The sequence below is a fragment of the Chlorocebus sabaeus genome, chromosome 15 (genome assembly GCF_047675955.1).
Source record: "Chlorocebus sabaeus isolate Y175 chromosome 15, mChlSab1.0.hap1, whole genome shotgun sequence".
In the NCBI taxonomy this organism is placed as follows: domain Eukaryota; kingdom Metazoa; phylum Chordata; class Mammalia; order Primates; family Cercopithecidae; genus Chlorocebus; species Chlorocebus sabaeus.
In genome coordinates this window covers 77,426,290-77,454,257 of record NC_132918.1, presented here as the reverse complement: position 1 = coordinate 77,454,257, position 27,968 = coordinate 77,426,290, and the positions used below count along the sequence as shown (strand labels likewise).

General features: G+C 45.6%; 1 protein-coding gene across 1 annotated transcript in view; it reads right to left on the bottom strand.

Annotated features, from left to right (window-relative positions):
• GPD1L (glycerol-3-phosphate dehydrogenase 1 like) overlaps positions 1 to 27,968 on the bottom strand; it is a 64,448-nt gene that overhangs the window by 7,995 nt on the left and 28,485 nt on the right. Inside the window, exons 3-7 of the mRNA XM_008009367.3 lie at positions 25,467 to 25,607; positions 23,566 to 23,704; positions 15,132 to 15,244; positions 2,561 to 2,794; positions 2,001 to 2,107 (exon numbers count right to left, since the gene is read on the bottom strand). Coding sequence (XP_008007558.1) covers positions 2,001 to 2,107; positions 2,561 to 2,794; positions 15,132 to 15,244; positions 23,566 to 23,704; positions 25,467 to 25,607 — 734 coding nt within the window. The remainder of the gene's footprint in view (positions 1 to 2,000; positions 2,108 to 2,560; positions 2,795 to 15,131; positions 15,245 to 23,565; positions 23,705 to 25,466; positions 25,608 to 27,968) is intronic.

Here is a 27,968-nt window from a genome sequence, read left to right as displayed (position 1 = left end):
ATGCACCCATCCATCATCCATCCCTCCATCCATCCATCTCATCCCATCCCACCCACCCATCACCCATCCATTCACCCATCCCACCCATCCACTCACCCATCCACCCATGCACCCATCCATCATCCATCCCTCCATCCATCCATCTCATCCCATCCCACCCACCCATCATCCATCCATTCACCCATCCCACCCATCCACTCACCCATCCACCCATGTACCCATCCATCACCCATCCATCCATCTCATCCCATCCCACCCACCCATCACCCATCCATTCACCCATCCCACCCATCCACTCACCCATCCACCCATGCACCCATCCATCATCCATCCCTCCATCCATCCATCTCATCCCATCCCACCCACCCATCACCCATCCATTCACCCATCCCACCCATCCACTCACCATCTACCCATGTACCCATCCATCATCCATCCCTCCATCCATCCATCTATCTCATCCAATACCATCCCACCCATCATCCATCCATTCACCCATCCCACCCATCCACTCACCATCTACCCATGCACCCATCCATCATCCATCCCTCCATCCATCCATCTATCTCATCCAATACCATCCCACCCATCATCCATCCATTCACCCATCCCACCCATCCACTCACCATCTACCCATGCACCCATCCATCATCCATCCCTCCATCCATCCATCTATCTCATCCAATACCATCCCACCCATCATCCATCCATTCACCCATCCCACCCATCCACTCACCCATCTACCCATGTACCCATCCACCATCCATCCCTCCATCCATTCACCCATCCCACCCATCCACTCACCCATCTACCCATGTACCCATCCATCATCCATCCCTCCATCCATCCATCTCATCCCATCCCACCCATCATCCATCCATTCACCCATCCCACCCATCCACTCACCCATCTACCCATGTACCCATCCACCATCCATCCCTCCATCCATTCACCCATCCCACCCATCCACTCACCCATCTACCCATGTACCCATCCATCATCCATCCCTCCATCCATCCATCTCATCCCATCCCACCCATCATCCATCCATTCACCCATCCCACCCATCCACTCACCCATCCACCCATGCACCCATCCATCATCCATCCCTCCATCCATCCATCTCATCCCATCCCATCCCACCCATCATCCATCCATTCACCCATCCCACCCATCCACTCACCCATCCACCCATGCACCCATCCATCATCCATCCCTCCATCCATCCATCTCATCCCATCCCACCCACCCATCACCCATCCATTCACCCATCCCACCCATCCACTCACCCATCTACCCATGTACCCATCCACCATCCATCCCTCCATCCATCCATCTCATCCCATCCCATCCCACCCATCTATTCATCCATTCACCCATCCATCATCCATCCATCCATCCATCCATCCATCCATCCATCCATCTCATCCCATTCCCTCCCACCCACCCACCCACCCATCATCCATCCCTTCATCCCATCCCATCCCATCCCATCCCATCCCATCCTATGCCCCATCTACCCACCCGATGAAGAGACTAGAAGGCTGTGCACCAAACCTTAACAGAGCTCCCTTTTGATGGTATAATGTTGGGCTAACCTGTCCTTCCTTCTTTTCTGACTTGACATTTTAATAACCTGACCATACTTTTTTATAAAACAAAAAAGTAATCATTTTTACAAATTTTAAAACTTATAATATGTAGCTTTTACCAAACACCCTGCAAGACAAACTAGAATCTTAAACTTCATATTTTATAACGTGACTTATAGAATTGAGCTCCTTTCACTGAAGTTGAGCCTGGTTTCGTGTAAACACATGTTTTGGGGGTAAGTAGATGCTTCTCATCACAGATGTTTACATCACACAAAGGACTGAACTAATCCAGATAAGTTCTAAGGGCAATTGTCAAATAGTCTAGCTCATCTCCGTGGGGCTGGAAGTCCTGAGAAAAGGAACGATGGACATTTATCTGGTCTCATGGGCGACTGAGAGACTTACTTGTCCACTAGTCCCTTCTGTTTGAGGATGCGGTACACTTCAGCAGAAGTCTGAGGTCCTTGGAGCTTTTGCCCATTCAGCATCTCCTTCTCCAACTCTTCAATAGTCTTAAAAATAAAGGATTTTAAAAAAAAAGAAAAAAACTATGGTAAAGACTGAAGAATCATTTATTTGTTTAATTTTTAAGTTTCGTTTTATTTTGTAGAGATGGGGTCTTGCTATGTTGTGCAGGCTGGCCTCGAACTTGTGGCCTAAAGCAATCCTCCCACCTTGGCCTCCCAAAGTGGTGGGATTATAGGCATGAGCCACCATGCCTGGCCTAGCATCATTTATTTCAAGAGCAGAGTGGAGAGAACAGTTTCAATCCCCTGCTGGAGGCCAAGGAAAGATACAGACACAAAGATAAAGAACAGAAGAGTCAAGTGACAAAGCAGCCAGGCAAAGAGAACAATCCCAGCAAACAGATGCTGGCATGAAATCTCCACTGGGCTGCGGCTCACCCCAAGCCAGGAGTCTCAAGTGAGGAAGGAGGGGGTGCGGGAGGGCAGGTGAAGGGCTACCTTCCCAGTTCTGGCGAAGGCCTCGGCCACCCTGCGGTTCCGCCCTCCGTAGCAGGTGGTGATCAGGTCGGCCACCCCGCAGCTCTCTAGGAAGGTGGCTGTGGACACCTGGCCCTTGCAGAAGATCCTGGCAAAAGCAATCATTTCCATGAGTCCCAGGCGGATGACGGCAGCTTTGGTGTTGTCTCCACAGCGGAGGCCATCACAGAACCCAGCTCCCACAGCTACAATGTTCTGCAAAGGAGATGACAAAGCCCAGATGCCGTTACAGCACCCACTGCGGGTATGGATGCCAGAGGTGGTGGGGGATGCTGAGGCAGGGACAGACCAGATGGGATTGGCTCTCAGGGACATTGGCTCCATCCTCCTCAAAATGCTCAATGCCGGGTTCTGCTCTTGTACACCTGGGTGAAAGAGATGACGAAAGGAGAGACAAGGCTTCCCTATTCCCCTTCTAGGGCAGAGCCCATATTTGGGGTCAGCAGTTGAAGAGCATTGGCCAGAAAATCAGAACAGCTGATAGTAGTCTTTGGTTAAATAATATTTGGATAAACTACTTTACTTTTTGTTTTGTTTCAAATGGAGTGCTTTATGCAACCACAACATTCATACAGAAAAGTACACAAATGCTAAGTGCACAGATGGAAGGATTTCCACAAACTGAACACACCCCCATAGCCAGCACACTGATAACGGAAAAAAGCACAGCCGCCTCCACCAGCAAGGGTAACCACCCTCCTAACTTCTCACGGCATAGCTGTGTTTTACCTGCCTTTCAACGTTTTGTGAATGGAGTCACACAATATGTAATCTTTTATGTGTAGCTTCTTTGTCTTCATTCAACACCGTGTTTGTGAGATTCATCCACACTTTTACATAGAGCACATTTATTTTAATTGCTGCATAGTACTCCATTTTGTGACTATGCTGCAATTTATTTAATTGTCTTCTGTCACCTGGCGCTGGGGTAGTTTCCAGTTTGGGGCCATGACAAATAGTGCTGCCATAGACACCCTGGCACATGCCCTCCAGTGGCTACGTGCAGGCAATCCTGTTGGGTATGACCTAGGAGCTGAAACACTGGGTCATGAGGCCTGTATGTGTGCAGCTCAAATTCCAGCCTTTTGTTTCATGTAATAATCCCCAAATGAGTATTTATGGATCACTCACTCTTTGCATGGCCTCTGCTAGACACAAGGCAAATGAGACACAGAGCCTGCCTTTTCAGAAGCTGAGAATCTGGTATGGGGACTGGCAATCTAGGCCAACCGCCTGTTTTGTAAATAATGCTTTATGGGAACCCAGCCCTACCCATTCATTTACACATCATCTATGGTCCCAGATTTGAGTAGTTGCAACAGAGACCGTATGGTCCACAAAGCCTCTTCTATCTGGCCCTGATGGAAAATGTTTCCCAACCCTGATCTTACAGGAAAAATAAAACGTGTACAAATAACTGTAAGGCTCAGCAGAAAGTGATATTCCATAAAAGGTACTGAGAATCCGAAATTCCGTTTCGACAGGTATGCACTGAGTATGCACTGTGCGGGGAGCACTCACTCAGCCCTGGAGGCACACAGGGATTGCAGGGGCTGGGGGTATGCCACGGGGAATGTAGGGGCTGAAGATGCCCCCAGGGGAGAGCTGCAAAGATCAGAGTTAGACTCAGAGCTTGTCCTCAAGGAGCTGACAATCTGACTGAGAAAAGAGACACAACAAAGTACATCAAAAGGCAGAGGGGAGAGAGTGTGCTGACAAGTGCCAGGAGCCACAAGTTTCCGTTCAAAGCAGGGAAGGCCAAATGGAGGCGGTGACATCTGAGCTGGGCTTCAAATAAGAAGGAAAAGTCAGATCAGCACCTATGACAAGTAACACTTGCATAGCTGCACAGGTGGCCACTCAGTGGGAACTTCAGTTGAGCCCCTGGGTTCCTGGCCCCTTCCACTTTTCCAGCTTCTTCACCAAGAACACTCACAACAACAACAACAACAACAACAAAATCCAACTATCTAACCACACTAGCAATTCCAGTAATACCTGGTGACTATACAGAGTCCTGGGAGATTTTAAAACATGAAGCTAGTTTGGGAAATGAGTTAAAATAAGTGTATTTTTAGTAAAACCAAGTTTTATAGTGAAAGAATAACTTTTCTTAACACATCAGGCCTATAAAATGTGAGGGATGAGGTGAAAAAACAGAATGAGCTGGGGAATAAAAACATCTGCTCTAGTACACAGGCAGTTTTTGATAAAACACATCAAACTAGCATTGATGTGGCCGGGCTCACCATGACAAACAGACTTGGTCATTTAGATACAGCTATTGCTCGCCAGGAGACTGAGGCACAAAGCTACTTCACATGACAAAAACATCCAATTGGGCCTCCTGAAGTTTCCGTCTACTCCCCACAGGCCCACAGAACAGAGACCTCTGTTGCCCTCTCCCACGGGGTGACGTGGAATAAAGAGGGCGAGAGAATAAAGGATGGGGATAGGAAGGCCCCCCAGTGTCTTCTCTTCCTTAGCAATCATGTGAGAGCTTACTGGGCTTGCCGCTTACGCCTCTCACTGCAGTCAACACAGAAAGAAAAAAGTAGAAAAATTCTCGAAAAATGATGCAGGCAGAGCTGATGAGGAATTGGTCCTAGGAACTGACAGCCTGACCAAGTGCATATGTCTTCGCAAGGTACCAACGTGCCTGAACCTGCAAAAGCTTCTCAGCCTCTTCCTACCACACAGGCTATGCGAACTGTAGGTTTCATCGGTTCTCAGACAGCAATCATCTCAAACTTGCACGTGCAGGGATGATGGACGGGGGCAATTCTCGGCTTACATACGCTCAGCAGCAGGCAGCATGAGGGAAGAGGCAAGGCAGAGGCTATGTGAAAGGATCCTGGAGAGACGCTGGGGGTTGGGTGGGATCCGGTTCTGCAGCTCCGCTTCCAGAAGGGGTGAGCTGCCGAGTCAGGATGGGACACCCAGACCTTTTAGGATGAGTACTATGCAGAGGCAAACAGCAGGAACCATAAGAACACCTGTGGCTGGGCCCACCTAGGTCTGGACGCCCTTCCCAGCATAGCAGCCAGCTAAGGAGGCTACAAGGAGACAGAAGCGGTGCACGGCACTGACATCCAGAGAGCCTCTACACGGACACAGTGTGACCTAGGGCCAACCACTCCACCTATCAGGCCATCTTCACTGAAGATGTAACATTCAGGGCTTGGACAAGATTTTTCAAGGCCCTTCTGGTACTGACATTCTTTCAGGGAAGTTGGTGCAATTGTAGCCTGCACTGGGGCTGCAACCAGTACTAGGGCAACAGGTTGACACCTGGGGCCATGCAGGTGGGCTGACTGCCAAAGCCCAGAGGCCAGCCCTTGGGTGAGCTGGCCAAGTGGTTGTACTGAAGTTGCCATGCAATGTGGCGAGGCTTAGGCTGTTGGCCAACTCGTCAGATTCCTGAAATTGCTCTCTGATGCCCCCTGAACTGTGTCCCTGTGTCCCCGTCCATCACAACGTGAACCATTCTGAAACTGTTATATGAAAACCCAACCCCAGGAAATGTCTATGGGCTGAATGGGAGAGAACATGGACTTCTGTTCAACAAGGGGCTCCTGTCAACAGAGGAGGGAGGCACCTATTTATTACGTGCCTTCAGTGAGCCCAGGCTAGTTACACACTGCCTCATCATCATTCCCACAACTCTGAAGCATGCACCTACCCTCCTGCTTCCCAGCTGGTACACTGAGGCTCAGAGAGGTTTAGCGGCTTGCCAAGAACACCTCACTGGTAAGAGACGGAGTCTGGATGTGCTCCTGGTGCCTGGCTCTGCAGCCCGCTCTGTCCCCTGTGCCTTGCTGCTCCAGTGTGGGAAATCTGCCCTTCCTCCACCCTTGGTCAAAAGACCTGCCTGACCCTTTGCAATTCGGTGTCAAAGGAGAGTGTCTCCAGGCCTACATCAAGGCTTGGGAGGTAAAAAGGGTAGCTTAGGTTGGGCGTAATCCCAGCACTTTGGGAGGCTGGGGCAGGTGGATTGCTTGAGTTCAGGAGTTTGAGACCAGCCTGGGCAACATAGTGAAACCCTGTTTCTACCAAAAATACAAAAAGTTAGCCAGGTGTGGTGGCATGCACCTTTAGTCCCAGCTACCTGGGAGGCTGAGGTGGAAGGATCACTTGAGCCAGGGAGGCGGAGATGCAGCGAGCTGAGATCATGCCGCTGCACTCCAGCCTGGGTGACAGAGTGAGCCTGTCTCAAAAAAAAAAAGCTTAGGAGAAGAAAAGGTAATAAAAAATAGCAACAGCTAATCTTATTGAACTGTTCTAAGAGCTTCATATATTATGACCTCATTTAAACCTCACAACATTGTGACAGGGCAGGTCCTATTATCATGGTAACATGATAGGACACTGAGGCACAAGAGTAAGGAGCTTGCCGAGGAGATCACGCCACACTGTGCTGCTCTAGGACCAGGGAGTGAAAGGCACAGAGAGGCCACCGCACAGTCCAGATGAGAACTTTCTGACAGGAAGAGCTGACCCCACCCAACAGGAAAGATTTAGCAGGAGCTCTCTGCAACCGGAACCATCGAAGCAGGACCGTACGGACAGGCCCTGAGCTCCAAAGCAGTGCTTCCGTGTTGCTGTACTCAGAAAAGCCAGATGAGGGTGCCTGGGAGCTCCCTCACAGCTCCTCTGCGGCCCCTTCCCTGCAGGGCATGGGAGTCTAGACCACCCCAAAGCTTCTACTAGAAGCCTTCACTAGGCCTCTAACCTCCCCACCAGGGGAGATCAGGAGACCTAGTGCAGGGTAAATAAACGCCTCTCTTCTAAGAGGACCCTGGGCTGCAACCCAGTTTAGTCGCCTTATGACAGATCTTGAAATCCTCGTTCTCTCCTTCCACCACTTATCACTGTCAAAAGAAAAATAAACATACTGAGCCAGTCAGAGCGTGTTGGAATAGCATCTGAGCAGATGTCCTCTGAGATCACTCAGATGTGAAAGTCATCATTATCCACTGTGCATTTAAATCTGCTTTAAACTCTTTTGGAGCTAAAAATACCATAATTTTCAGAAGACAGACATGTGTAGCCCTTCCCCATCTCCTGGGTGATGGCAAGACTCAGAGGTAATCATCCACTCCCGAGTGCACTCCTTCCAGTTCTGAACAAGGGTGGGTCGGATGGGGCTCAACTCCTCTCCCACTTCCACCTTTCCATAAAAAGAATATACAACAGGAGAACCAGCCCATGCTACCTGCAGGTTACACAAACATTCTCACCACCCAGCAAGAACTGCCTCCCTGAAACCCAAGTCAGTACTCACTGTGTTCTCTCAGTCCAGCAATCCATCTGACTCCTGAGGCTAGCTGCTAAGAGGAGACTGTCTGCGGGGTTTGGGATTACTAAACGAACGGCACCACGTGTTGTTTGCTGCTGACCCCTGTCTAAGGCAGCCTGGCTGAGATGTCAAGGAAGGCTGAGGCAGGTCCACACCTGGCCCACCAAGCTGGTCATACCAATATGAAGCTGCCTTAGCTGGAGCAGCGTTGTCCAACAGAAGTTTCTGCAATGATAGAAAATGTTTTATATTTGCTCTATCGAATACAGTAGCCATTAGCCACACGTGGCCACTGAGTCTTTAAAATGTAGCTACTGTGACGCCGAAATGGAATTTTCAGTTTTTAAGAATTTTAATTAACTTGAATGTAAATGTAAATAGTACATATGCTTAGTGGCCAGCATGTCGGACTATGTAGGCCTTGCTCTCACTCACATGAAGGTGCTCTTGGGCGAGCAGTGGCCCTGACTACAGATGAGACCCAAAGCTGGGCATCCTGGCATGGTTCATCACAGCCAAAGCCCTGGAGCAAACCTACATGCCCAGCAATGAGAACTGCAGAACAGCGCCATAAAGGAACACCACCAGCCTGTGCCAGCCTGTGCCATGGGCTGCTGCTTTATCCCCAATCTATTCTTTCCTTCCACAATAATAGTCTCTTATTTCAATGCAAGTGTATGGCTATCCAGAAAAAAGATCCCCAAAATGATTTTCCAGCCTCCCTTGTAGCTAGTTATGGTCACACCTAGTGTACCCAGTGAGATGAAGCCAAGTGACAAGGTTGATTTTCCAGAACCTTCCTTGAAAGATAGCTGCCACGTGCCCTTTGTCCTTTCTTTTGTTTTTTCTTTCTTCTTTCTTTTAACCTTGCTGCCTGGAAGGCAGATGTGACATTGATGCTCTGGTCACCTTCACAGACCATGAAGACAAGGGCCACACCCTATGCTACCCTATGCCATTCAGTGTTTGTCCTCTCCAAAACCCATGTTGAAATTTGGTGGCCACTGTGGCAGTGTTGGGAGGTAGGGTCTAACAGGAAGTGTTTTGGTCATGCGTGTTCTGCCTTCATGAATGGACTGAGGCTTTTCCTTAGAAAAAAGACTCTGGGAGTGGCTCTCTGTTTGCCTCTTCCACTCCTCTGCTGCGTGAGGGTCAGCGCTCCTCCCCTCCAGAAGCATTCAAGGTGCCACTTGGAACAGACCGTGCCCTCATGAGACACCAGAACTGCTGGTGCCCGATACTGGATTTCCCAGCCTCCAGAACTGTTATGAACCAACACGTTTCTGTTTATTATAAATCACCCAGTCTCAGGCATTCTGTGATAGCAGCACAAAATGGGCTAAGGCACCCAAGTGAGCTGGAAGAAGCCTGGGTCCCTGCAAATTCTGTAGAATAGAATTGTCATATATAATCTGGATTTTACATGAGAAAGAAAGAAGCTTCTACCTTGTTCAGCGAGTATAGTTTGAGCATTCTAATCTGAAAATCCAAAATCCAAAATGCTCCAAAATCTGAAACTTCTGGAGCACCAACATGATGCGCAAAGGAAATAGTCATTGGAGCATTTTGGATTTCCAAATAGGGATGATGAACTGGTAAGTATAATACAAATATTCTAAAATCGAAAAAATCCAAAATCCAAAACACCTCTGGTCACAAGTATTTTGGATAAGAGATGGTCAACCTGTATTATTTTTGGTCTCTGTTAATGAAACTTAATCCTGATAAAGAATCTATTAAAAATGATAGCCTTTTGGCCAGAATCACCATCTTCCAGTAATTTACCAAAATGAGGAATACAAAAGGGAAAGAGGAGAAGTACCTGATATATGCTCTCTAGGCCTTTTAGAAAACATGAAGTTGCTCTTTTGGCCACATATATGTGAATCTATCAGAAAGGTGATATTGGCAGGGTGTGGTGGCTCAGGTCTATAATCCTAGCACTTTGGGAGGCTAAGGCTGATGGATCGCTTGAGTTCAGGAGTTTGAGATCAGACTGGGCAACATGGTGAAACTCTGTCTCCACAAAAAATACAAAAATTAGCCAGGTATGGTGGTGAGCACCTACAGTCCCAGCTACTCAGGAGGCTGAGGCAGGAGGATCACTTGAGCCGAGGAGGCAGAGGTTGCAGTGAGCTGAGATTGCACCGCTACACTCCAGCCTGGGCAACAGATTGAGACCCTGTTTCAAAAAAATAAAAAATAAATACATAAGCTAAAAAAACTCGTTTTAAAAAGATGATATCGTAGACATCAAGGGTATGGGCACTGTTCAAAAAGGAATGTCCCACAAGTGTTACCATGGCTAAACTGGAAGAGTCTACAATGTTCCCCGGCATGCTGCTGGCACTGCTGTAAACAAGTTATGGGCAAGATTCTTGCCAAGAGAATTAAAGAGTGTATGGAGCATATTATGCTAAGAGCTGAGATAGTTTCCTGAAACACATGAAAGAAAATGATCAGAAAAAGAAGGAAGCCAAAGAGAAAGGTACCTGGATTAGACTGAAGTACCAGCCTGCTCCACCCAGGGAAGCACACTTTGTTGGAACCAATGGGAAGGAGCCTGAGCTGCTGGGACTGATTCCCTATGAATGCATGCATAATAGGTGTGAAAAATAGGCTGGGTGTGGTGGCTCACACGTGCAACCACAGCACTTTGGGAAGCTCAGGCGGGTGAATCACTTGAGGTCAGGAGTTCGAGTAGCTGAGATTACAGGCACATGCCACCATGCTCAACTAATTTTGTTTATTTTTTGCAGAGATGGGGGTCTCGCTGTATTGTCCAGGCTGGTCTTGAACTCGTGGACTAAAGCAATCTTCCAATCTTGGCCTCCTAAATTGCTGGGATTACAGGGATGACCCACCACGTCCAGTCATTGATGTGTTTTACCATTTTTTTTTTTTTTTTGAGACAGAGTCTTGCACTGTTGCCCAGGCTGGAGTGCAGTGGTGTGATCTTGGCTCACTGCAAGCTCCGCCTCCTGGGTTCATGCCATTCTCCTGCCTCAGCCTCCTGAGTAGCTGGGACTACAGGCGCCCGCCACCATGCCCGGCTAATTTTTTGTACTTTTAGTAGAGACGGGGTTTCACCGTGTTAGCCAGGATGGTCTCGATCTCCTGACTTTGCGATCTGCCCGCCTTGGCCTCCCAAAGTGCTGGGATTACAGGCGTGAGCCATCGCACCCAGCCGATGTGTTTTACTTTTTTAACTTTAACAATCTTTGGTAATATTCTCCATACTAGCCAATTACAAAATGTACATTACAGATGTAATACATCTACTGGCCAGCGACAGCCTGGCCAACATGGCAAAACCCTTTCTCTACTAAAAATACAAAAATTAGCTGGGCATGGCGGCACACACCTGTAATCCCAGCTACTTGGGAGGCTGAGGCATGAGAATTCCTTGAACCTGGGAGGCAGAGGTTGCAGTCAGCTGAGATCACACCACTGCACTCCAGCCTGGGCATGACTCTGCCTCAAAAAAAAAAAAAAGTTGTTTTAAAAAAAAAGACCACTGGACTATTTAAAAACACACAAAACAATAACATAAATCAGGTGCTGTGGTGCCTACATATAATCCCAGCTATTTGGGAGGCCGAGGCAGGAAAACAGCTTGAGCCCAGGAACACAAGACCTCTCTCAGATGGAAAAAAAGATAACATAGATGAAACTATATACTTACTATTTTTATACTTTGCTGTATGAAGTACCTCTTAAAATTTACATTAAAACAAACAAATACACCTCCAATCAAAGAGGCCAGACACAAAAGAGGGCATACTGTACAGTTCCACTTATAAAAATCCTAGAAAATGCAAACGATGGCATATAAAAGCAGATCAGTTGGCTGCCCAACTGGAGGCTGGTGTGATGAGGAACCTCAAAGGGACACGTGGAGTTGTTTGGGGATAATGGAAGCGTTGTGTACTTTGGTAGTGGTTTTCATGAGTGCATGCACACAACTCTCAAAAGCCGTTGTATTATAAACTTTAAATAGATGCAGCTTGATTACATGAATTACACTTTTTTTGTTTTGGAGACAGAGTCTCACTGTCGCCCAGGCTGGAGTGCAGTGGTGTGGTCTTGGCTCATTGCAGCCTCTGCCTCCCAGATTCAAGTGATTCTCATGCCTCAGCCTCCTGAGTAGCTAGGATTACAGGCACGCACCACCACGCCCAGCTAATTTTTGTAATTTTTAGTAGAGATGGGGTTTCCCTCTATCGGCCAGGCTGGTCTAAGACTCCCATACTCAAGTGATCCATCTGCCTCGGCCTCCCAAAGTGCTGGGATTACAGGTGTGAGCCACCATGCCTGGCCTATTTACATGAATTATACTTAAAGTTGATTTTTAAAAAGAATATATCCTTACTAAGAGATGAATGCAGCTAAGAGTTCGTGAAGGACATTCGGAAGGTAGTAAGAGGCACTGGTACAAAATGATTATGCATAAATCCTTTGAATTTTCTATTTTCTCCTTGTAGAGAGCTGTTTTCATATTTTTCCTAGTAAGTCAAATGCTCCACATTTTTTAGTACAAAAAGTTAATGTATATTTTGTAAATTGGCTAGTATGGAGAATATTAATAAAGACTGTATGTAAAAAAAGTAAAACACATCAGTGGCTAGACGTGGTGGGTCATGCCTGTAATCCCAGCACTTTGGGAGGCCGAGGTGGGAAGACTGCTTGAGTCCACGAGTTCAAGACCAGTCTGAACAACACAGTGAGACCCCATCTCTACAAAAAATAAACAAAATTAGTCGGGCATGGTGGCATGTGCCTATAGTCCCAGCTACTCAGGAGGCAGAGGTGGGAGGATAGCTTGAGCTTGGGAGGTTGTGGTTGCAATGAGCCATTATTGTGCCACTGCACTCATTCTGGGCAACAGAGCGAGACCCTGTCTCAAAAACAAACAAACAAAACACACACGCACAATCAAACTACCTGAACAATAAGATCTAGTTTTTGTTTTAGAAAGGAGCCATACACATATGTACACACTAAAAACATTGGAAGGGTATATACAACAAACATTAACTGTGGTTATTTCAGGATGTAGGATTGTCAGTGATTTGATTTTTACTTCCTTCTTTACACCTTTCTGTTGTGTGAAAACAAGGAATATGACGATGTTATAGTCTGGGGGAACATCCCATCACTGTTGTTTATGTAATGAAAGCAACATATGGCCATGTGTCCTTGCTGTGGCAGGCTCTGATGAGAGAGGGCTTCGTTTTATTCATGCTGCCTGGTTACTAACCACAAAAGTCAAATTGTACATAATAACCAAAGAAACCAAGCTAAGACTCTTAAAACCCGTGCTCATGCTCTGACTGTGCTGGTGTTTGCTACTCTAAAGTCATTCGCTCTTTGGATCTCGATTTCCTTATCTGTACAAGACAATGGTTGGATTTAATAATTGCTACAAGTGCCTGTTTCTCAGTTTTCAAAAATCTCAGCTCTGATGCAAACCCATAGGAATGATGGTAACCGATCTCGTTTTAAAAGATTAGGTGCGAAGTTGCAGGGAGGTTGGTTAAGGGCCTTCAACCCCCACCTCCCTGCATCCCCCATGAATCACTTTCCATCAAGGTAGCAGGCACATCCACTTACAGTCTTCCTGCCAGCAAAAATGAAAGCCATTCTGAGTTCAGACACAAGACCAGCATGGGTTCCCGTTAGCAGCTTTTCCAAAGCCCTCACCTCAAGCTAGACTCTTTGTTCTGGGCAGGATTTCACAGCTTCTCCATGACCACCAAAAACATCCAGTCACTTAAAAACAGTTTTGGAGCAGCTCAGGCCAGCACTGAGCAATTAGGCATTCATGATGCCCCCTGCTGTTGAGTGGTAATTAGTTTAATGAAGGACTATTAAAAACACATAAAAATCTCAACCAACAAAAATAAACAAAGCAGCCAAAGTCAGTGTCTTATACGTGTAACTGGGCCTGCATGTAATGTAATGCTAATGCAAAGAATGCCCCACACAGGCGTTCAGAAATATGCATGTGTGCTCCCCAGGAGCCCAAGCGTTTAATTGGCTTCCATTTTTAAAAATGCTCATTGTATATCATGACCACACATATACATACGATGTTAATTCTAGAGAGTGGTTTTCACTTCTGACTCGAAAAAAACGTATTCAATTTATGAGAAAGCATAGACAGGCATTCTTTCCACCTTTGCAACTTCCATCCAACAGACACAGATGACTGGTGAATTGCCTAACCTCCTCCCTAGGTGCTCAAATTTCTGAAGGGTGGCTTTTTGCTGCAAAAGAGATGACTCAGAAGTGGCTCAAAAGGGACATTCACATTGAGAACTTTTTATTTCCCCGATTCCCCCCACTCTTTTTTGTAGATGGTAGTGAAATGAAGGCAACTTGGATTGTGAGGGGGAAGGAGCAGGTAGCTGCTGCCGCACGGCTTTCTGCTGGTTGTTCCCCAAGTCCCGGCAGAGTGAGGGACAGTGCCTACGGCTTTAAAAGCCAGCAGTCAACAAGTCAGGAACCCAGGTGTGGAGACCTCCCTTTTCCTCAAAAGAGGGGGAAAAAAGATAACATAAACTATATGCTTACTATTTTTGTACTTTTCTGTATGAAGTACCTCTTAAAATTTACATTAAAACAAACAAAAATACACCTCCAATTAAAGAAGTCAGACACAAAAGAGTGCATACTGTACAGCTCCACTTACAAAAATCCAGCAAGCCCCTGGCCAATGGAGGGCGCTTCTTTAATCACATCTTCTCCCTCTAGAGGGCAAAGACAAAACTATTCTTAGAAAAACCTCTACCAGCAGCAGATTGTTTTTCCCCTTAACAAGAACAACCAGCCAAACAAGTAGAGTAGCATAATTCAGAGGGAACAAGATCCTTTTCCTGCTCAGGATGAAGTGTGGGAGAAAAATGTGAATGAATAGAATCGTTTGCTCCTGGGTGAAACCCTACCATCAAGGAACTCCCATACTTTCCAAATATCAATGCTGCCAACTTCCCAAAGACCAAAACATCACAGTCCCCCCATATTTACAAGTTAAAGCAAGCCACCAGTAAGAGAGGAACTGAACCACCCAGGAAAGGCTGCAGCAAAACAGGAAGTTATAAACAAGGCTCTCGATTCACTATTCTTCGCTGATGTGGGTGCACAGAACACAGAGCCCATTCTTGAGGATTAGACTCAATGATGCTAACATTTGCCTTGCTTGATGAACTCCTCCCCTGAGGCTGACTTTACCTTAAGCGCACCACAGAGTTCAACAGTGTCTGCATCATCAACCACGGTAATTCGAAAATTTGGAGTCTGTAGAAGTTCTTTGAAGAGAAGGCCGTTCTCCATTACTTTGCTGCCTGTCAAAAGGTCAGACAAAAAGGATATTAATAGTAGTCTCTAATCTTAATTTTCACACCTAATACCCTTTAAAATAACTTTCTGCTTACTATAAAAGTAACATATGTTCATGATAGAATATTTAGAAAATACATAGGAGCAGATATAAAGTAAAAATATCCTGTTTCCAATAGAGGTGATCATTTACAATTTGACATACATTTTTAACTGACTGAATGTGAATCTAAAGCTTTTCTTGGCCAGACATGATGGCTCACACCTGTAATTCCAGCACTTTGGGAAGCTGAGGCAGGTGAATCACTTGAGGTCAGAAGTTTGAGACCAGCCTGGCCAACATGACAAAACCCTGTCTCTCCTAAAAATACAAAAATTAGCTGGGCGTGGTGGCGCATGCCCATAATCCCAGCTACTTGGGAGGCTGAGGCAGGAGAATCTCTTGGATCTGGAGGTGGAGGTTGCAGTGAGCCAAGATCGCGCCACTGCACTCCGGCCTGGTTGGCACAGTGAGACTCTGTCTAAAAAAAAAAAAAAAGCTTTTCTCAAAATTAGGAACATAACATATACGTGGTTTTATCATCTGCTTTCTCTGAATTTGAGAAGATGGAAATGCTGTCAGAGTACTTGTTTTTGCTACCACTATATTCCCCTCCTTTGGGACAGTGCCTGGGATGTGATGACGTTCACTAGTTTTCACATATTTATTATAGTTATATATAGTTTTTTGTTTTGGAAACCTTTGATTAAAATATAAAAACAAACAAAAATAAAGTCTTACACACAAAGCCTGATGTGAAATCTGCTGTGGTTGGTGGGGGTCAGGGTGAGGTTAACCAAATCCACCCTACCCAGCTCTAGAGAGACTGAAAATCAGGATCATAAGGTTTACCAGCCAAGTCCTGGCTCCCAAATCAATGTCACCACACAGAGATAGCAGAAGGCACACTGAATACTACAGCACTTGGGCTCTGTCTGCCTCAAGGTGGGAGACCAGCTGTTCCCAAGCCTGTCTGCACAGAACAATCATCTGGGGATCTTCACAAATACCAAAACCCATGCCTCATCTCAGACCAGTTAAATTACAATCTCTGGAGTGGAGCGGGCATCAATCATTTTTGAAACTCCCCAGGTGATTCCAATGGGCAGACAAGTATGAAAACCTCTGATACAACCTCCTTCAGCTTCTGCTTCATCGGTAACAATACTACGGTACAGCTAAATGAGAATCATATGTGAAAACAGACTTTCAGTGGTAAGAAGCACTCAGAGATCCCAAGTAATAATCATGGAGTTAGCTGACATTTGTATGCTTATTTTTTTATTTACTTATTTTTTTTGAGATGGAGTCTCCCTCTGTCACCCAGGCTGAAGTGCAGTGGCGCAATCTGGGCTCACCACAACCTCCGCCTCCCAGGTTCAAGCAATTCTCCTGCCTCAGCCTCCCGAGTAGCTGGGATTATAGGCACCCACCACCACGCCCGGCTAATTTTTGTATTTTTAGTAGAGAGGGGGTTTCACCATGTTGGCCAGACTAGTCTTGAACTTCTGACCTCGTGATCCACCCGTCTCAGCCTCCCAAGGTGCTAGGATTACAGGCGTGAGCCGCCGCGCCTGGCCATGCATGCTTATTATTATGATTTTCTCCATGTACAGACAGGGAAACAGAGGCCCAGAGAGGTTTGCCAACTTGCCCATGGTCAAACAGCTGGTAGAAGGAGAGCCCAAATTCTAACCCATACACTGCTCTGGCTGCCAGGGCCCATGCTCTGCGTCTCTATCCTATGCCACCTCTTGGGGATGGGAAGAGAGAGGATAAAACAAGCAAAAATCAAACAAACATACATCAGAATTAGAGCTATACATTTCCAAAACACAAAAAAGCATGATTATCAGCCAGCACGGTGGCTCACACCTGTAATCCCAGCACTTTGGGAGGCTGAGGTGGGCAGATCACAAGGTCAAGAGATTGAAGCCATCCTGGCTAACACAGTGAAACCCTAATTTAAAACCTACCATAATTTAAAATGGTCCCTATGCATCAACAAAGGATGTCTGGATAACCACACTGCAATGACCAAATACATAAAATGTAATATTTACATAATATTATTATCTAACATACAATCCACATTCAAATCTCACCAATCACCTCCGCATTGTCTTCTACAGTAACCCTCCCTGCCCAATCCAGGATCCCACACTGCACTCAGTGCTCATGTCTACTAAAAATACAAAAAATTAGCTGGGCATGGTGGCACGCACCTGTCATCCCAGCTACTTAGGAGGCTGAGGCAGGAGCATCGCTTGAACCCACGAGGCGGAGGTTGCAGTGAACCGAGATCGTGCCACTGCACTCCAGCCTGGGTGACAGAGCAAGACTCCATCTCAAAAAAAAAAAAAAAAAAAAAAAAAAAGCCAAAAAAACAGCAAGATTGTCAACAACTAAAATTACACCAAGAAGTGACACAATGTCAAAATAATCCAGGCCATCTGAGGGTTGAGAGAGGGTGGGGAGTGGATGAAATGAGACTGGCTCAGTTAATCATTTCTAAAGATGGGTGATGGGCACGTGAGGTTCATGATACTGCTCTACTTTTGTTTTCTGAAAAGTTTCATAATAAAACACAGTATCTACATCCAACACTTAGAAACACAGGCTACTCTGTAGTATTACTGTTCTTTCATTTAGCTGAGTTCCCCTTTTCCAAATGTTAGAACTATGTCAGTTTGTGCAAACTGTTCTCTTCCTTTTTAAACAGTACACCAGGCTATCTAGGTGACTCTGCAACACTCTTGCATCATCTTGGCTGGGTAAACCAGCCCCTGGCCCCTACATCATATTACAGCCTCGCCCTCCTCCCACTGCTCAGTGCCTCCAACACGAAAGATGCTTCTGAACATTGCAGACTGGCCCCTCCCTCACGTCACTTTAATCCAGCTGTCTGCAGCTGGATGCTTGGTTGCTGGTGAACAAACTGAGGAATGGGCAGGGGAACGCACACTCTTGGCTTGCCATAGATACAATGTAGGGTCTATGGGTTCCTCTGTGGCTGCAAATAACACACAGTGTCCATCCAAAAGGTGGGCTTGATTTATAGCAATCTCATATTTTCTCAAAGGTACCTTTTAAAATTTATTACCTTAAATCATGGATAAGAGGTACTGACTTTATTTATTTATGAGACAGAGTCTTGTTGTGTTGCCCAGGCTAGAGTGCAGTGGCACTATCTCGGTTCACTGCAACCTCCACCTCCCAGGCTCAAGCGATTCTCCCACCTCAGCCTCCTGAGTAGCTGGAACTACAGGCATGTGCTACCATGCTCGGCTAATTTTTGTATTTTTCGTAGAGATGGGGTTTTGTCATGTTGGCCAGGCTGGTCTCGAACTCCTGACCTCAAGCAATCCACCTGCCTTGGTCCTCCCAAGTACTGGGATTACAGGCATGAGCCACCACGCCCAGCCCACTAATTTTATTATTAATATAATACCAGTCATAAGCCAGCGTGTTGGCTCACGCATGTAATCCCAGCACTTTGAGAGGCTGAGGCAGGTGGATTGCTTGAGGTCAGGATTTCAAGACCAGCCTGGTCAGCATGGCAAAATCCCATCTCTACAAAAAAATCTCTACAAAATCCCATCTCTACAAAAATCCCATCTCTACACTGCACTCCAGCCTGGGCAACATCGTGAGACTCTATCTCAACAACAACAACAACAACAACAACAAACCCCAGTCATAAACAGTGATATGGTAAGCAGGGACTCAGGGCACCTGTACAGAACAGATAATGCCGGACACCCATGTGGGAAGGCTGCCCAAAACTCGATGTAAACCAAAGACAGGAAAATCCCCTTTCTCTGTCACACCAAGTTTTAGAGGCAATTAACCTATTTAATAAAACTCCTTCAAAACCCTTATTTTAGTTTGTGATTCCATATGTGTTTGTGTGCTTAGAAGATCCATCAGGAGCTTATGTATTCTAGACATTTGGCACCATGCCTGATATATAAGAGGGTTTGAAAAATATTTGTGGAATGACTGGATAAAAAGTCTCAGAGTCTGTGGTATACCCCAAGAACGAAGGGAGACCTCACCACAAGAGGGCACTGTAGTTCACCATGACAGGATTTTGAAGCCTGAAGCTGCCCTATCTTTTCCCTCCACAGAAGACTCAAGGGGGCCACGATTCCTGAACCTACCATAATTTAAAATGGTCCCTATGCATCAACAAAGGATGCCTGGATAACCACACTGCAATGATCAAATACAGAACATGTAATGTTTACATAATATTATTATCTAACATACAATCCACATTCAAATCTCACCAATCACCTCTGCATTGTCTTCCACAGCAACCCTCCCTGCCCAATCCAGGACCCCACACTGCACTCAGTGCTCATGTCTCCTTTTTTATTTTTACGAAAAGGTCTTGCTCTGTCACCCAGGTTGGAGCGCCGTGGTGCGTGGTGCAGCCTCCACCTCCCACGCTGAAGCAATCCTCTCACCTCAGCCTCTCGGGTAGCTGGGACTACAGGCATGCACCACCACCCCCAGCTAATTTTTGTATTTTTAGTAAAGATGAGGTTTCATTTGTCATGTTGGCCAGGCTGGTCTCAAACTCCTGACTTCAGGTGATCTGCCCGCCTCGGCCTCCCAAAGTGCTGGGATTACAGGTGTGTGCCACCATACCTGGCTAATTTTTATATTTTTTGTGGAGATGGGATCTCATTATGTTGCCCAGGTTGGTCTCAAACTCCAGGGCTCAAGTGATCATCCCACCTTGGCCTCCCAAAGTGCTAAGATAATAGGTGTGAGTCACCACGCCTGGCTTGGTAATATATCTTTAGTCCTCTTTAATCTGGGACACTCCTTTAGCCTTTCATTGTCTTTCATGACACTGACTTTTTTAAAGAGTCAAAGATGTCATAGGCCTGTTGTTTTGTAACATATTCCTTACTTTGGGCTTGTCTGATATTCTGATATTCTCATGATTAAATCCAGGTTACAGGCCGGGCACAGTGGCTCGCACCTGTAATCCTGGTACTTCAGCAGGCTGAGGCAGGAGGATCCCATGAGGCCAGGAATTCAAAATTAATTAATTCAGGTTATATAAAACAATTTTTAAAACACCACTTTCATATTCTATCTCACTTTCAATGTTTTACTTAATTTTTTTTTTTTAAAAGAGATAGGGTCTTGCTGTCACCCAGGCTGGAGTGCAGTGGCGTGATCATAGCCACTGCAGTGACTACAGCCTTCCTCAAACTCCTAGCCTCAAGGTGATCCTCTCACGGCAGTCTCCTGAGTAGCTGGGACTATAGGTATGTACTACCCACCAGGCTAATTAAAAAAAAATTTTTTTCCTTTTTTGGAAACTCCCAGCTACATTTCCCAGGCTGATTTCAAACTTTTGGCCTCACAAGATCCTCAGCTTTAGCCTTGCGAGTAGCTGGTATAACAGGCATGAGCTACTCCACCCAGAAATGCTTTACTTAATTTAATTCAGGTCATCAGTGCCTACCACAGTCCACCCCACAGACAAGGCATAGAAGCACCAGGTAAAGAAATGCCAGAGGGAAAGAAACGTAACTTGTGTGCTTTTATCTGTCTTTTCAAACTAAAGAAGCCTAATGCACCCAACTAGAAACTTTCCTACAACAAACAGGGCTAGAGTTACAGCCAGGATTGGATCAGGGACTGAGACTGGAGATTAAGATTTAGTCTTCCAGAATGAACTGGGAAAGAATTACTGGCAGATACGATTGAGTTGGAACGAACTAGTTAATAGTCTTTTTGGGAAAATATGAGTAATTACATAACAATTTCATAGGCTACATTAAAACTGCAGATGAATAAAAGAATTAACTGTAAAAGAATAAGACCTATTCATTTATGTATGTCCTAGGATACATATATAAACAAATTTTTTGCAGAAGAATATTTAGAAACTGCTAATAGTAAAAGCCATTAAAAAAGAATGAAATCAGCTGGATGCGGTGGCTCACACCTGTAATCCCAGCACTTTGGGAAGCCAATGTGGTGAAACCCCGTTTTTACTGAAAATACAAAAATTAGCTTGGCGTGGTGGCACATGCCTGTAATTCCAGCTACTCGGGAGGCTGAGGCAGGAGAATCGCTTGAATCAGGGAGTTGGAGGTTGCAGTGAGTCAAGATCATAACACTGCACTCAAGCCTAGCGACAGGGTGAGACCCCATCTCAAAAAAAAAAAAAAAAAAAAAAAAGAATGAAATTATGTCCTTTGCAGCATGGATGCAGCTGGAAGCCATTATCCTAAGCGAGTTAACACAGGAACAGAAAACCAAATACTACATGTTCTCACTTATAAGTGAGAGCTAAACACTGGGTACTCATGAACACAAAGATGGTAATAACAGGTACTGGGGACTACTAGAGAGGAGAGAAAGGAGGGAAGGATTGAAAAACTCCCTATTGGGTACTATGCTCACTACCTGGGTGACAGGATTAGTCATCACCCAGACCTCAGCATCACGCAATACACCCATGTAACAAGCCTGCACATGTATCCTCGGAATCTAAAATAAAAGTTGAAATTATAAAAAACAAAAAAGAAACTGCTAACAGTGATTCCCTCTGGGAAGAGGGAAATGGATGGGAAATTACAATCTTAGTTCTACTTTTCCACCTTCTCATGGTGCTTGAAATTTTTTTTAAACCTGTGTATCACTTTTGTAAATGACAACCTGGGCAGGTCATATCACAGGCTATTCTTTTCTTCTTTATATTATTTGTGATACTTCTCCTCTCCAAAAAATACTGTTTTTCAAAAAAAAGTTTTGTGTCCAAATATATGGAATTGTTGATGGAATGCTATGCAGTTATGAGGATGTACAGTATGTTAACAGACTGAAAGGTTTTTGTTACATATTCAGTGAATAAAGCAATTATTAAACAGTATATGATTTACTACAAATATAATAGTTTGTACAAATAGAGAAAAAGGATATAAAACAAAACTATCAAAATTTTAAAATAGCTTTCTTTTGATTATCTCTATCTTTTTTTTTTTTTTTTTTTTTTTGAGACGGAGTCTCGCTCTGTCGCCCAGACTGGAGTGCAGTGGCCGGATCTCAGCTCACTGCAAGCTCCGCCTCCCGGGTTTACGCCATTCTCCTGCCTCAGCCTCCCGTGTAGCTGGGACTACAGGCACCCGCCACCTCGCCCGGCTAGTTTTTGTATTTTTAGTAGAGACGGGGTTTCACCGTGTTAGCCAGGATGGTCTGGATCTCCTGACCTCGTGATCCGCCCATCTCGGCCTCCCAAAGTGCTGGGATTACAGGCTTGAGCGACCGCACCCGGCCGATTATCTGTATCTTCCATAATAATCATGTAAAATACCTCCATAATTAAAAATAAAAATTAAGGTAGAAAATTCCAAAAAACCCTAAAAAGTCCTATGTATAGGCAGGTATAAGAATCTGGAGCTACATTTTCCTGCGCATTCATCTCACGCAAGCAAGCCTGACATCTCTCAGAGCTTCCTCTTACAAAGCTGCCACGGAGAAATGATTCATATTGCTTGCAGGTTTGACAAGGGGGAAAGTAAGTTCTGCAGTGGTAGACAAACTTTTGCAAAGCATCTGAAAATACAATAATATTACTCTTCCAACAAAGCATCCTTTAATATGGTACATGGACACTTGAGAATGAATTGTCAAAGCCCCTTTTAAAAGAAATGAAAATTTTCATAACGTCAGTGTGAGAACAATGTATCTACTCTATTATATGTAAGAGTAGAAAAGGCTCATGACTATTTCAGGAAACAGAAGACTCAAATTTGTTCCTGGCTTCTACAGTAGTGTGGAATCTTGAGGCAGGTAATTTATTCTCTGAGTCTTATTATTCACCTGAAAATGGGGGTCATTCAACCGATGTTTAGATCTCATTGGAATCAATGAGGATCCAGATACTAGCATCTGTAAGAAAAGAAAATTTGCATTTCCAAGGCCAGGGGACCCCTACCATGGATGTAGCCACCTGTTTCTTGGTACAAGCAACCTTGCACCTTTGTGTTTAACCTCAATAATTCACTATTGGATCACAGCAAGTCAGAATGGTCTTCTTGGCCGTATTCATTTATATTCATTCTGGAGGTTGTTGAAACACTTCAGTCCCACAAAATAGCCTCCTTACGTAAACCCCCGCCCCACTGAATGCCCACTTAGGAATGTTAAGAGGGACAGTGAAGAGTCTATTACAGAAAATATCAGAAATGGAATATGTACAAGTTCAAACATCCAATGTCCAGACTCCCGGGGCCCCTCCCAGGCAGTGCTTACCAATGGTGGTCTCACAGAACTTCTCTGCAGCCACCTCATTGGCAATGTTGGCTCCCATCAGCACACTGATGTCAATGCCCATCTTCTCGCGGATGATGTCAGAAATGAGTTTCAGCCCCTCAGGGCCCTCGTCTATGCCCTACAAGGATGCCAAGAAGTTAGGAGAAAACAAACCGCCAAATCAAAGAGGCATGGGATAGCAGATGTCCCATGGCTACTCAACTTGAAAAATGTCTCCTACTTACAAGAGTAAGCATCTCTACTGCCTATGCACAGCTTAAAGAAGAATCAAATGAAGAAAATAAACATGTACTCATCACTCGTGTTAAGAAATAGAATGTGACTGTCACCACTGAAGTCCCCTGTGTGTCTCCTCTCAAGTTCATCCTCCTTCTACCCCTGCTCCCCAGTGTGAACCACCGTCCTGAATGCTGTATGCATCGCTCCCTTGCTTTTCTTGATTATTTTACCACATCGGATGGTCCCTAAACAATGTTATATGTCACTATCCCTGGTGTTTCAGGTCTATAAAGAGAATTGTGCCATTCACCTGTGCTATCTTGAATTACAATATCGTTTTAGAGATTCACTCATGTGGCTGCATGAAACTTCTGGTTCGTTTCTGTTCACTTACTGCATAGTATTCCGAAATGAATAGTTCACATTTCATTTGTCTGTTCTCTTGCTGATGACATTTGGGTTGCTCTGGTTTGCCTTCATGAACATTCATCTGTAAATGCTCTGGCACAGCCTCTCTCGGGAGTTCTTTTTTTTTTTTTTTTTTGAGACGGAGTCTTGGAGTCTCGCTCTGTCGCCCAGGTTGGAGTGCAGTGGTGCGATCTTGGCTCACTGCAAGCTCTGCCTCCCAGGTTCACGCCATTCTCCTGCCTCAGTCTCCTGAGTAGTAGGGACTACAGGCCCCCACCACCCCACCTGGCTAATTTTTTGTATTTTAGTAGAGACGGGGTTTCACTGTGTTAGCCAGGATGGTCTCGATCTCCTGACCTCATGATCTGCTCTTGGGAGTTCTTAATCTTTCCAACAACATGGGCCTTACCCCTGGTAGTCTGGTGAAGTTTATGGACTCATTCTCAGAATTTCAGAGGCATAAAACCAAACACCTAAAATAACCCAGGAATCCAATTATGTTGAAATTTGTTTAAAAAACAAATTTACAATAAAGTAATATATGCACTGTTTTATTATTGCAATTAGAAAAAGATGTCACGGCAGGTCTAATAATTACCACAATTTCCAAGTAGTGACGAGTATAAACGATACCTTGAGATATCAGAAAAAGGTGTAAAGTGAAATGAAAGCCCTGTGACTCCTATTGACCAAAAGGTTTCAGATCCTGCTAATACTACTGTTCCTGAAACGTTGGCTATGAGCTGCATTCACAAATGAAGAGAATGTTCATTTCACTTACAGGATAAAATGAGTTAGAATGCAAGGATTTTTTTTTCCTCCACAATTAAGTGCATGAACTTCCCGCATTCACCCTGTGGACCTTCAGAGGTTGTTTGTGGAGTTCTGGTTAAAAACACACGCTTTAGGGTATATATCCAGGAATGGGCTCTAACGGTTATTAATCTCCCAGCTAATTCGAACTGCTGGTGGTTTCCAGATGGCAGGCTGAGCCCCCAGAGTGGACTGGCAGGGGCAGCACAGCTCCTCACATCACGGCTGCTGCTAGTCTGCTGCCACAGAAAGCAGCCCACTCTCAGCCTGAGCTAAACTCGTCTTGTATGTTTTATGGCCTTTTGGGCATCTTTAAAAACACAAACGAAAAACTGCCACAACTTCCCCTTCAGCTCCACATCTCAAGCAGATGAGAGTGTGAGGAAATGAAATTTCCTGATAAGCAATGTGCAGCCCTGGGTGGCGTGCACTCGAGTTACCTTGATGAGGGTGATTCCCAGCGCTTTCTTGGGCACTCTCCCAGTGATCTCATCACAGATCCTGTGAATGAACTGGTGGGGAATGACAAACACCAGCAGGTCTGCGTCCTGCACAGCCTCGCTGAGATTTGAGATGGCAACCTGCAACCAAAAGGCAGAGAAGACAGTTTCTCCTCCTATATCAAACTATGCCTGTCCACATGGTTTCACTCACTGACCATTTATCAGATGCCTACTATGTGCAGAATACTGCACAGATAGACAAGGAAGGCAAATGTGTTTGCTTTGCCTTCCTTATTCCTTATGGGGGTCTGAAGCAGAGAAGGTTTGCCTCTGTCACCAGCTGGGCGGGTGACTTATCCTCTCCACCCCTCAAATGCCTTATCTGCAAAAGGCACCACTAATAACACTATGTGGGTTGATCTCTGTTGCTCTCCCACCTCACCAGCCCTCCATTCATTTTCTGCTCTTCTCTGCCCCATTCTTTTCCCAGGAGGCTGCTTTCTCTCAACTGTTTCCCCAGGCTCCCTTGTTCTCTGGCTTCCAGTGGGCTTCAGGCAACGGGAGGCACTGTCAGGTGACCAAAGTCTGGGAGGAGAGACAGGTCTCCTCGGGCCACTTCTGCCCAGGCTCACAGTGCTTCTGGCTTGGCTTCATTCTACAGCTGCACCTGCTGCCAGGCAGCCCCTTTCTCAGGCCATGTCTCTAAGCCCTCTTCAGGCTGGTGACATGTTCTTTCCCTGACCCTTTCAGGGGTGGTAATGGCTTCCTGCTGTTGCTAATCTCTGAGCACTTCACAAACCCCTGTTGATTCCCTCGACCCCATGGCCCCTCTGTAAATGATCCTACACTAAACTCTCCTTTGAGAGCACCGCTGTGAGGACTAACTGATATAGAAAAGTACCCGAGACTTGATATACACTCAATACATGTCAGCTATTATGACAATTTCATTCCTTAAGGGTGAAGATTAGTTTAACACGGCAGAAGTGAGGGCATGCAGTGCAGACTCCAGGGCACACGGTCTCTGGCAAAGGCTGCCTGCTGCGCCTAGTATCTGTTCTTCCTTATTCCTCAGCATTAGAACCCCTAGTTTCAAGCTGGGCTCCTGAATGCCAGCAAAGAAGGCTGTTTCCCTGTGCTCCTTGCAGCTAGGTATACCGTGTGACTGAGTTCTGATCAAGGCAGCATCAGTGGAAGTGCTGCCTGTGACTTCTAGAAAATGTCCTGGAAGGTCCTTCTCCTTCCTTTTGCCAGTAGGAATGTGAAGGCATGGCTGGAATTCAGACAGTCATCTTAGAGCAGAAGGAGGACAGCACATGCCGAGATGGCAGAACAGTGGAATCAAACGAATCTCTGCCACCATGATGCTGCACCAACCACAAACGTCTTTACATGAGAGAAAAATGCACAAGCATTTACCTTGCTCAGACCACTGTTATTTTAGGTTTTCTGTCATACGTATTTAAACCTAACTATAACTGCCTTAGTCCCCATTAACCAGGGAACCCCTGGTTCCCAAAATGAAAGGCCTTGGATGAAGATTCTTCTCTGAGGAAACCGTGTCTGTCACAGGAACATCATTCAGAATGGGCCAGCCTCTGAGGAAACCTAGTTTGGGGGTTGTGATGGAGCCTGCCAACTCCCAGCCAAAATTCCTTCTCCCCTTTCTCTATAATCACAGACCTGTAAGCTGGTTGCTGGTCATCTAGCCAAGGACTGTATTTCCCAGCAGTCCTTGCAGCTACACACGGCCATGGACCAAGTGCTCATTGTTGGATGTGAGAGGGAGAAGTGGGTTCCACTGACAGCCCAGAGCCCTCAAGACAGTGAGTTGCCTCCTCCACACTTTCTCTTCCCCCTTCCTGTGAGCTGAAAACCTTGATAACTTATCCTTGATCACAGTGACGGTTACAAGGCCTAGGAGATGGTACAGGAAAAAAAAAAGGGACCAAGAATAATAGTGTAAAGCGAAGCACTAGAGTATTTCCATGTGAGAGGAAGACAAGTCTCTTGTTCTTTGTCACATGATTATGTCTTTGGCAGTATCTTAGCCTATTACCTTGACTAATGCCTGTGCTAAGAGTTACTCCCTCACACAAAGGATTCCCCAAAGAAAATATATCCTCAAGTTTCATTCCCTTATCCCTTCAGGAGGTGTGGAGGACTCCTATAATTTATTGCCTAGCCTCCATTCCCCTTCTTCCTAGCAGAAGTTTCCTTAAACTTCCTTTCCAAAGCTATCACTTCCCCATTTTAATCATGCCATTTGGGTGGAATTGGCCCCTACCCCACTCCAGGGGTGGTTCTTAACTTGTTCAAGCTAATGGGCACATTAAACAATCAGCGCTAACAAGAAACCAGCAGATGTCTTCTGGGAAACAGACGCTTGCTTGTTCTTCAGGAGTAGCCATGGGTCTTTCCTTGAACAGGGTGGGATGCTGCTGTGAAGTCTAGAACTACTGCATCCATGTTTACAAATGTGAGGGGAGAACCTATGCC